General features: G+C 48.3%; 1 protein-coding gene across 1 annotated transcript in view; it reads right to left on the bottom strand.

The window, feature by feature from the left end:
- LOC144688996 (nuclear receptor subfamily 2 group F member 1-B-like) overlaps positions 1 to 2,160 on the bottom strand; it is a 24,824-nt gene extending 22,664 nt beyond the window's left edge. Inside the window, exon 1 of the mRNA XM_078556083.1 lies at positions 1,771 to 2,160. Coding sequence (XP_078412209.1) covers positions 1,771 to 2,143 — 373 coding nt within the window. The 5' untranslated portion in view covers positions 2,144 to 2,160. The remainder of the gene's footprint in view (positions 1 to 1,770) is intronic.
- Positions 2,161 to 11,990: the final 9,830 nt, after the last annotated feature.

Genomic DNA, 11,990 nt, shown 5'->3' with positions numbered 1-11,990 from the left:
TTCTCAAATATACAATCACGGGGGATGATTTTGACCTTGGGTGCTTCAATGGAATGGAAAATCAGGATAGATGTAGAACAGACCAGATCAATATCGCCTAATATATCCCAGTGCCTGAAGTCGAAATGATGCCCCTCTTACATTGTTACAACTCCGTCTTACACAATTTGACCCATTCTCTAAACATATTATTTATCGATTTTCAGTCCCTTTTTAAAATGAGATTATTGTTTATAAAGAAGACTTTCTTGAGCTGGCGCACTCCGGGTTGGTGTCCATTACATCTCTGGACTACTCAGGCAGATTCCCTCTTATGCTGCCCCTAAACTTATCTGATGTCTCCAGTGATGAGTCTGCCCTTTTCCAAGGTAGGTTACCACTTGTTGCCAAGTTTTGCCAAGCCTTGTGGGTTCACACAAGACTTCGAGAGGTTTATGACCACTCACTTGCTGTGTAACAAAAGCAAAATACTGCGGATGCTGGAAACCTGAAATAAAAACAGAAAATGCTGGCAATACTCAGCAGGCCAGACAGCATTTGTAAAGACAGTAATAGAGTTACCATTTCAGGTCTGTGACCTTTCATCAGAACCTTTCTGATGAAAGGTCATCGACCTAAAAAGTTAACTCGCTTTCTCTCTCCACAGATGCTGCCTGACCTGCCGAGTATTACCAGCATTTTCTGTTTTTATGCTCGCTATGTGACCCCTGCCACTACAAGTCCACTTCAGCTTAGAAGGTGGGTTTGTTGGAGACACGCTGCAGCAGACTGGGTGACTGTGCTGGTTATCATAGGGCTGCCTCGATCGCCCATGATACTACTTATATTTCAAATAACCTCTCCACCTGCACTCCAATTTCCCTCCCCGCTATTTTCCAGACCTGTCATCACAGGGAGCTACCCAGCATCCTCCGCCATGGGGTCTCTTCCCTGTAAATCTACCTGGGGAGAGAGAAAGAGAGCGAGCAGGTTTCAAATGGTTGGTGAACCACAGGTGGCAGCACAGTCAGATCACCTCCACTTGTGACTCACACCAGTGCCTTTTGAGCGCACACAGCTGGTATTGCCTGGTATCGGATACCAGTGAGGAGCACAAACCCTGGCTGATCATTGTCCTACCCCTCTCTCCCCTACCCTTCCACAACACACACACACACACACGCACTTACAGACACTGATGCACACAGTAACACACTGACACAAACATGTACATAGGCACACACACAAACACACTTACACAAACACACAGATGTACACACACTTACACAAACACACGGATGCACACACACTTACACAAACACATGGATGCACACACACTTACACAAACACACAGATGCACACACACTTACACAAACACACAGATGTACACACACTTACACAAACACACAGATGCACACACACTTACACAAACACACACACACACAGACGCACACACTTACACAAACACACATACAGACACACTTATCCAAACACGTACAGACCCACACTTTTACAGACTTACACAAATACACATTTGCACATGCACGCACACACACAAACACACATACAGATGCACACACTTACACAAGCACAGACCCACAGTCTTACACAAACACCACAATTTACACACACTTACATAGCCGCACACATACCACTAACACAGGCACAGGGGTTACTGAAGAAAATTCGGACCCCACCTGAGATCAGTGAACTAACAGCTCGCCACAGGCTAACACACTGCAGAAATCTGAACGCCTGTTTTTTTGGAAAGGGAATTGAGCGGGTGTTTACCTTCTCGTTTCATGCCGACTTTGAAGCATTTCCTCAGCCTGCAGTACTGGCACTGGTTCCTGTGATGCTGGTCAATCTGACAGTCCCGGCTGGACCTGCAGGTGTAGGAGAGGTTTCGCCTGATGCTCCTCTTGAAGAAGCTCTTGCAGCCCTCGCAGGTGAACTGGCCGTAGTGTTTGCCGCTGGCCCGGTCCCCACAAACCACGCAATCCACCTGGAGCCCCTGCCTGTCCGGCTCGCCCAGCTCGGGCTCGCTGCCCCCGGTCTGGGAAGAGGATGGAGCCGGACTCTCCAGGGACTCCTCGCCGCCGTGGTGGGGGTAAGGCTTGCTGTCGTCCCGAGGGTCTCCCCAGTCACTGGCGACCATGGCCATCTCTCTGTCCACCCAGCCACCCCCACCACCCCAAAAAAAAACCCCCCCCAAATAACTAAAAAATAAAATCCCTCTCCTCTCTCCTTCCCTCTCTCCTTCCAGGGATCCGGGAGCTTCCTGAGGGGCTGGAGCCAGGGGGATTGAGATTGGGCAGCCCAGAGCAGGTTAAAGGGACAAAACAGTTTGGAAGGGAACCCAACCGAGAAAGGTCAGAAACTAAAGCAGCAAATGCTGGACAAACCTCAGCATCTGGGAGCAGAGAGACAGAGAGAGTTACTGTTTCCAATCCAACATGATCCTTCCTCAAGAAGCTGAGAGTTTGGGGTTGAAACTGGAGGCTACACACAAACTGGAGGCTTCACACACCTTGGGGGCAGCGCTGGGTGGGAGAAGTCACCGGGTCCCGCACTGGCTGGAGGCTCCCCTTTGGACATGTCTGGCAATGCCCCAGGGCGGAGAGGCAGTCGGAGGGGGTCTCTCCCTCACCCCCTCTCTGGAGGGCTGAGAGTTCCCAGGGATATAAAACACACACACACACACACACACACACACACCAAAAAAAAATACAACTCTCCCGATTCACTCTCGGCTTCCAGGGGGCCGGAGAGCAAAGTGCTGAGTGTGTAAAGCAACAGAGAGCAATCACTTCACATCCATGTCAAAGACATCTCTCTCCCCACCCCCTCAATCCCACCAACACTCCCCACCCCCCCTCCTCCTCCCCTCCCCAAAACCACCCTCCCCTCCCCACCCCAGCAACACCTCCTCCCAGGGAAGGAGGACAAAAGTAAAGTCGCTTTTTGAGAAACAAGGCGAACAATAAAAACAACTCAGCCAAACTCCCAAAGTTTTTTCTTTTGGCTTTTTCTCCTCCTCGGCGAGCAGGATCCAGTCGCTGTCTGAGAGACTGGGCAGAAGTTTTTTTTTCCCTCTGGCTGTAGGATAATGGGATCCTGACCTGAGGGGGGTGGGTTTGGGAGAGAGGGAGGGTCAGAGAGACTCCCAGAGACTCAGCTGTTGCAATGCAGAGAGAGAGAGAGAGAGAGGAGGAGGGGGTGGGGGGGTTAAATAAAATGGAGATGCGGGGTCTAGGAAAGGTTACGAGGGCGATTTTCCTGAATAAAAGAGGAGATGAGAGTCAGTGACTGCGTGTGCAGGGCTTTGACAGTGCTATTGAAGCCGGACGGTTGCCAGGGAGACGACTGCCTTATAAAGGAGATTGGTGTCAGGGAGCCAAGAGTGGGAATGCTCATTGTCCACACTGGGGTTACACTTATGGTCGGGAAGTGTTTTTAAGCAAGAAAGTGAAGGCGTGGAGGAGGGAGGGAGGGAGGGAGGGGGGTAGCTGGACGGGGAGGTAGGGGGTGGGGGGTTGGGGTGGTCTCTTGCACAAACTTTACAAAGTCAGTTCAATAGACGGCATAGCCATGGCAACAGAGAGTTCAAATGAGACGAAAAATGTGAGTGGGTGAGTTCGCTGGCGACCACGAAGAATGGGATAAGAATGGTGACCACACACACACAGACACACACACAGACAAACAGACACACAGACAGACACACACAGAGACACAGACACAGAAACACACACACACACACACAGAGACAAACAGACACACACACAGACACAGACACACAGACAGAGACACAGAAACACACACAGAGACACACACAGAGACAGAGACAAACACACACACACACAGACACAGAGACACACAGACACACACACACACAGGCACAGAGACACACAGACACAGAGACACACAGACACACACAGACACAGACACACAGACAGAGACACAGAGACACACACAGAGACACAGAGACAAACACACACACACACAGACACAGAGACACACACACACACAGACACAGAGACACACACACACACAGACACAGAGACACACAGACACACACACACACACACAGGCACAGAGACACACAGACACAGAGACAAACAGACACACACACAAACAGGCACAGAGACACACATGTAGACACAAAAACACACAGACACACACACACATATACACATCGAGATACACACAGAGACATACACTTAGGCAGACACACAGACTCGCACACATCATTCAGATACAGACACACACACAGAAACACAAACAAACACGCACACACACAGATTACTAGCCCCTAAATGTTCTCCTACTGACACTTGATCCAACTGGCCCACCTCAGTCCCACGAAGCAGGTCTAGCAATACCAACAGAGACAGGAAGCAAAGGCTGTATGCACAATTTGCAATTTCCAAGATAATTGTCAGCAAAAAACTTAGTGGCTTTGCTGCAGTTCTGGAATTGCCTCGGGGCTGCCACCCTGCAAGGGGTGGGGAGGGGAGGGGAGGGGAGTTGAGGCACAGGGGTGATTTTAGCTCCTATTGTCACTGTAATGGACTGGGGAGCGTTCTGCTGGCCACCTCTGGTTAAAATCTGGAAGGGTTTCTTTAGTTAAACTCTTTGAAATTTTCTCCCCTCCTTTGGCAAAGTTGTGGGGATGGAGGTTGAGGGTGGGCGAACGGAAATGGCAAATGGGCTCCTCAGGTGTCCGGTGGCCTCCAGCATCATCTCATCCAAACAGTGTGGTGGCCAGCTATTCAACCACAGTGGACTTCACAGCCAATAACTTCTTGTACTCAATTACCATAAACATATTCACACAGACACTCACACACTCAATGCACACCCGCACACATTCACACACCCACAAACACACACTCATACATTCACACCCTCACAAACACACACACTCATGCTTTCAAACAATCACACACTCACAAACACACCCTCACACACTCACAAACACACCCTCACACATTCACACACTCACAAATACATATACTCAAACATCCACTCACACACACTCTCACTCATGCTCACGCACCCTCGCACTCACAAACACAATTAAACACACCCTCACTCATTCACACACACTCACTCACAGACACACAGCCTCACACATTTGCACAAACACACATACACCTTAATCATACACTCAATCTCATGGACAATCACTTAGATTCACACACACACACACACACATTCTCTCCCCCACACACATTATCCCTAACTGACACACTCTCTCATTCTGATACTCATACTCTCTCACACATTCTTTCACACTCTCGCACATAATCTCTCAAACACTGTCTCTTTCTCATATACCCACTCACTCACGTGCTCTCCCTCTCTCTCTCACACACACACACACACAATCACTCTCTCTCAATCCCCCTCTCAAACACACAAAAACAGGCATGTTCACACATACACCAAACTATGTACAGGAGTTGGCACACTCTCCAAGTGACTACCTCCCTCGGGATGCATCACTCCCCCAGAGCCTTTACTGCCCAGGCCATCTCTAGTTGTTTAACAATCCAGCTCTCAATTATTTGAAAGTCTGAATATTGCCAGCCTTGCCTCAGTGAGAGCATTCTCATGTCTGAGTCAGAAGGTCATGTGTTCAAAGTTCCACTCCACAGCCCAGATCGTGGCTGATACTCCTCTGCAGTGCTGAGGGGGTGTTGCATTGTTGGAGGCGTAGCCTTTCCGGTGAGACATTAAACCAAGACCCTGTCTGCCCTCTCAGATGGATGTAAAAGATCACATGACCACTATTTTGAAGAAAATAAGAGACACGGGCCAGAATATAATGCCCGTCAGGGGGACCTGCGCCCAACCCGGCCAAGCGTAAAATGACGGGTGATGATGTCGGGCGAGCATCCCAACACCATCGCGCACTCGCCCAATACTTCGTTCGGTGGGCGGGCGTGGGAGTCAGCAGCGCGCCCGCCGACAATTAAAAGGCCTCTTAAGGCCATTTAAGTTATAATTTGAATAAATTTTTCGCTGCCCGTCTAACCTTACAGTTGTGGAGCAGGCGAAAAGGCCAAGCGGCCTTTACATTTTTTAGGAAACCTCATCCACGGGCGGGATGAGGTTCCCAACATCAAATAAAAATTAACTAAAATATGTAAGCATTTCATTAAGAACATGTCCCTGCTCATGTGAGGGACATTTTTTTTTAACAATTTAAAATCCTTTATTTTTATTTCTTAAAATCTTCATCTCTGCCTCAGGGAGCTTTACCAGCACACACTCGTGAACTTGCCTGCTCGCCCTCCTCCCCCCCTCCCCCTCCTCCCCTTCCCCCCTCCCCTCTCCCTCCTTCTCCCTCCTCCCCTTCCCCCCTCCCCTCCTTCCCTCCCCCTCCCCTCCTCCTCCTCCCCCTCCTCCTCCTGTTCCCTCTTCCCCTCCCCTTCTCCCCCCTCCCTACTCCCTTCCCCCCTTCCTCCCCTCCCTACCCTCTCCCTTCCCCCACTCCTCCCTCCCTCCCTCCTCCCCTTCCCCTCCTCCCCTTCCCCCCTCCTCCCCCTCCCCCTTCCCTCCCCTTCCCCCCTCCTCCCCCTCCCCTCCCCTCCTCCCCCTCCCCCCCCTCCCCTCCCCCCCTCCAGCTTCCTAACCGCTCCCTCCCACCCCCGTCGAGCCTACACGACAAAGCAAAAATCCTGGCCATGGGAACAGGAGGCCATTCAGCCCCTCAAGCTTGTTCCATCATTCAACTAGATCATGGCTGATTTGTATCGCAATGACATTTAACCACCTTGGTTCTGTAACCCTTAGTATCCTTACCTAATAATCTCAGTTTTAAAAGGTGAGTTCTGACTGATGTCATGGCTAATGTTTATTCCTCAATAAACCTCCGCTCGTTCTCATGTTGCTCTTTGTGGGAGATTTCCTACAGTTCAACAGTGACTACACTTCAAAAATACATCTTTGGTTCTAAATCAAGCCGGGACGTTCGAGGTTGTGAAAGGTGCTATGGGAATGCAGGTTAATATTAATGTTCACAATTATTACATGGGAAAATAACACTTAAAATGACAGGGTAGGCATGTCGCAGACTGCAAACATGTAAGTCGCCCGGCTCGCAATTGGAAAGTTAGGATGAAGTTTGGAAAACTGTTTTTTTGAGTGTAGGCAGAGTGAATCTATTTGCTAGGTGACATCTGGGACTGCCTCTTGAGCAGGAACTGCTGGAGATGCACAGGCACCCTGCAGTGCCACAGAAGGAAGGTGAGATCCAGTCATTGATCCAATTGTGGAAGTGAGATCTTTTGGCTGTTGAGTGAATGGTGAGCGGCCATGGGCAGGTTTATCTACCGGGCGCTGTGAAGAGGATTCAGGACATGGAGCAGTGATTAATGCTCATTTCCATAGCATCCCTGACCAATCCAAGGAGGTGGTTGAAAACCCTTGGGTGGTGAGTTGGCGCCTTTTATACGGATGGCCGGAACACCCATTGTGCACACAGGCAAACCCCACAAAAGGGGCAATGCGGGTGTGACTGCCTGGTCACACTGGCTGAGGGGAGGAGCGGTCAGGGGTATTGGGAAGACTTTCCACTCCTCTTTGAAAAGCACCAGGAAGAAGTTTGAAAGGAGGATTTTAACTCTCTACCCAGGCGGAACGGGGATTAGAATTAGCGGGGCTTTAACTGGACATCTCGGAAAGAAGTTAGGGCCCCGGGGAAAGTTGGAGGGAGTGAGTCCGATTGGATAGCTCTGTGAAAGAGGCGGCTTAGGCATGATGGGCCAAATAGCCTCCTCCCCATGCCGCGTCAATCTAAGATTCTATGACCTGCCACCCACAATTTCTTTATAATTGTGTTTGTTGCAAAGGGGGAAGCCTGGTTAATATTCACTAATCTGGAGGGTCTTGGGATGCAGGCAGGAACCCATTGGCAGCGGCCTACTGAGCAAGGTACTCATGGCAACTGCCCAGGTGAGTAAAACCATCAAAGAAGAACAGCTTCCATTTATATAGCGACTTTAATGAAATAAAACTTCCTAAAGGTGTTCCACCAGGTGCATTGTCAAACAACATTTGACATTGAGCCAATAAGGAGACAGTTGGTCAGGGGACCTGAAGCTTGGTCAAAGAGGTAGGTTTTAAGTCAGGTCTTGAAGGAAGAGAGAGAGGGAGAGGCAGAAGCATTTAGGGAGGGAATTCCAGCACTTAAGGCCTCGGCAGCTGAAGGCACGGACGACAATGGTGGAGTGATGAAAATTGGGGTTGCGTAGGAGGTCAGATTGGAGGGGCACAGAGATCTTGGGGGGTTGTGGAGCTGGGGGAGGTTTGCAGAGGGGCGAGACGATGGAAGGAGTTGAAAATAAGGATGCTAACGTTAAAATCGGACCAGGAACCGATGTAGCGAAGACAGAGGGTGATGGGTGAACGGGAGTTAGGACACAGACAACAGAGTTTTACAGACAAGTGGGAGGGTGACTAACGGCGCCTCGAAGTGAAGTCATGGGGGGCAGGAGATTGTGTGTCTGGTTGGGGGAGGGTGGGGAGAGAATGTACCCCCAGTGAATCAGAAGGAGATAATGGAAGGGAAGAATAGGACAGACTCTTTGGCTGTCGAAGAAATCAGAAACTTTTTAGAAGCTGGAAGCTTCGATGATCAAAGTGTGACAGGCAACTTGTTGGGTGGGGGTAGGGGGGACGATCTGTGCTGTTGAAGCAAGAGGCCAGTGCACTCACCCCCTGAGGGGTAGGCACGGGACACAATCCGGCCTATTTAATCCTCCATAACGGTGGGATCCTAAAAGATGATTAATGGGACAAAAAGAGGTCAGCTCAGATCACTGGGGGACTCAGCAACCAAAACAGGGAGAGGGAGAAGAATAGAAAAGATGTTTTACAAATCAAATTAACTTGTTCTTTTCTTCCACAGAGCAGGCAGCAGTGGAACATCCTGAGCTAAGGAATGGCGTTTTGGGGGCGGGGGGCGAGAGGGGGTAGAGGGTGGGGGGGCTCACGGCCAGGGGCTGCCGAGGGAATCTGTACATGGTCTGTACTTGGTCATGCTGGAGAAGCAGTCAGGGGTACTCCTCTTTGAAAAGCACCAGAAAGACATTTTTTCAGGAGGATTTTTAACTCCCTCTCCGGGCAGAATGGGAATTAAAATCAAACAAAACCCGAGCATCTGGGATCACTTAAAATAAAAAAAAGAGGCTTGTGTCCTGCTTCAAGGAGCCCCCTTTTTAACGAGGGCTTCTCAATGTAGGACGAGCTTTTAGTGAAGCGATACTCGCTCATTAGAACCTCTTTTATAGAGAGAGCTCCACGTTCCTTTTAAAGTTACAGGCGTAGCAATCCAGCCTCTTAAAGACAGACCCTTTTATAGAGGGAAGCAAAACTATTAGGACCCCTTTTAAAGATTACGTGACACCATCAGGATCCTTTTTATAGAGAGAGAGAGAGAGAGAGAATCATTACCAGGAATTCTCCTAAAGAGGGAGAGTCACTAACTGGACTCCTTGTATAGAGTGGGTCTCACTATTAGGACCCCTTTTTAAGAGGGAGTTTCTCTAACTTTACTTTCATCAGGTCTGTCTTTCCAGCCAGAACGCAACAGCTAATCAAAATTATATCATTTTAAGAATTGAATTTAAAAAAAGCCAGAAAGTTATTTGTAACTCCATTGATACTTCCAGGAGCTGTCCCTTTAAATGTCATTGGTCAAAATTGCTGGGACACTGAAGGCAGAAGAATATTTGTTGTGCTCTCCCCTTTATGTCTGTGGGTGGATTCAATGTCTAGTGTGATACTGATCAAGGTGGTGAGGGTGGAGGGGTGGGGAGGAGGAAGGTGGAGAGGTGGAGGTGGGTTTGCAATGCTGGATTCCCTGATCTTTGCTGGGGCAGTGACGAGGTGGATGCTCGGGAAGGGAGGGGGGGGGAGAATAATCAGGTAGGATCCAGCTGCTGACCCCTGTCCAGTGGCTGCCACTGCGCGACTGAATCAGGTGAGGAGAGGATTCGTTTCGATTGTGATGCTACCCCCAGTCGAATAGCAGAGGGCACTCATTGTCACGCCCACAGAACCATTATCCTTGAATACCGTCAGGAAGCCATATTCCCCCGGTAAGGAATTGGGAGACAGATCTGGCTTTATAAAAAGAGGAGGATAGGTGCAGGCAAAGGGTTAAAGACTTCAGGCTGCTTAATCCAATAATTATAACATCAGTGTCAAACGATACTTTCGTTTTGACACGTTTCAAGTTTACTGGGTGAGGGGGATGGTGACAGGATGACCTTTCATCTTCAACCTCTGGCATTTGTGACCCTTGAGCTGTGTAGTGTATGATCCCTCATGGCACCGGGGTAACATCTGACCTTGTTTAGTCTGCTAGCTGAGTCAGAAACGTGAGAAAGGACAAAGGGGAAAGAGATTGGGACCCAGACAGTTATTAAACTGACAAAAGGGCTTCAGTGGCAGCACCTGTTGTGGAGCTCACCCAGCTTCCCAGTATCAGTGGATCAAATGTCAATCTTATTAAAGACGCCTAACACCTGTATGCAACTAATCCAGACCACACAAAATATAGAATTCTCGCTTCTCAACTAACCCTTGGCAATTCTTTGCAGTGTTAGTGCATTTGCAGAGGGGAAGATTTCATCTTCCTGAGGGTTGTGAGGTAAAGGGGAATCCTCTGTGATTCTACAGCCAGTGCAATTAAATTCCAGTCTGTAACTCACTCCCAGGTATCTGTTATTCTATATATATATATATATATATATATATATAAACCCCCAAACCCCTCAATTAGGCTCTAGCCTGAACTCACTCCCGGTATCTGTTATTCTATTTATATAAACCGGCTGAACTCCTCGATTAGATTCCAGTTTGTATCTCATGCCCAGGTATCTGTTATTCTATATAATTCATCCAAAACTTTCAATTAGCTTCCAACCTGTAATTCACTCCTGGGTATCTGTTATTCTATATATAAATGCCCCTGAAACCCTCGATTAGATTCTGGACTGTAGATCACTCCTGGGTATCTGTTATTCTATATATAAATTATCCAACCCCTCAATTAGATTCCAGCCTGTAACTCACTCTTGGATATCTGTTATTCCAAGTATAAACCACCAAACCCCTCAGTTAGATTCCAGCCTGTAACTCACTCCTGGGTATCTGTTATTCTATATATATAAACTGCCTAAATGCCTCGATTAGATTCCAGCCTGTAACTCACTCCTGCGTATCTGTTATTCTATATATAAACTGCCTAAACCCCTCAATCAGATTCCAGGATGTAACTCACTCCCAGGTATCGGTTATTCTACATATAAACTACCCTGAACCCTTCAATTAGATTCCAGCCTGTAACTCACTCCTGGGTATCTGTTATTCTATATATAAACAACCCCGAACCCCTCGATTAGATTCCAGTCTGTAACTCACTCCCGCGTATCTGTTATTCTATATATAAACCCCCCCGAACCCCTCGATTAGATTCCAGTCTGTAACTCACTCCCGCGTATCTGTTATTCTACATATAAACTGCATAAACCCCTCAATCAGATTCCAGGATGTAACTCACTCCCAGATATCTGTTATTCTATATATAAACCACCCTGAACTCCTCGATTAGATTCCAGTCCGTAACTCATTCCCGAGTATCTGTTATTCTATATATAAACAACCCCGAACCCCTCGATTAGATTCCAGTCTGTCACTCACTCCCGGGTATCTGTTATTCCATTAACAATCTATCCCAATCCATACAACTGGCTCCAACCAATAACTCTGTCCCCATTTTCTAAGTTTTGTATAAACTGCACTGTTCCTCAGCGTTCCTTAGAAATTCCCATTTTATCCTTTAATCTTTGGTTGATTCCTGATATTTGAGGTATGTGTTGGCATTTGGAAGTTGAGGTGTCTCTCCTACAACCACCGAGCTTAAAGAGTGCAGAGTGAGTTTGACGAATCGTTCATTCTCTGGCAGCATCAAGCTAAACAACAGCTCGCACATC

The sequence above is a fragment of the Cetorhinus maximus genome, chromosome 13, assembly GCF_964194155.1.
Source record: "Cetorhinus maximus chromosome 13, sCetMax3.hap1.1, whole genome shotgun sequence".
In the NCBI taxonomy this organism is placed as follows: domain Eukaryota; kingdom Metazoa; phylum Chordata; class Chondrichthyes; order Lamniformes; family Cetorhinidae; genus Cetorhinus; species Cetorhinus maximus.
This window is presented reverse-complemented; position numbering and strand designations above follow the sequence as displayed.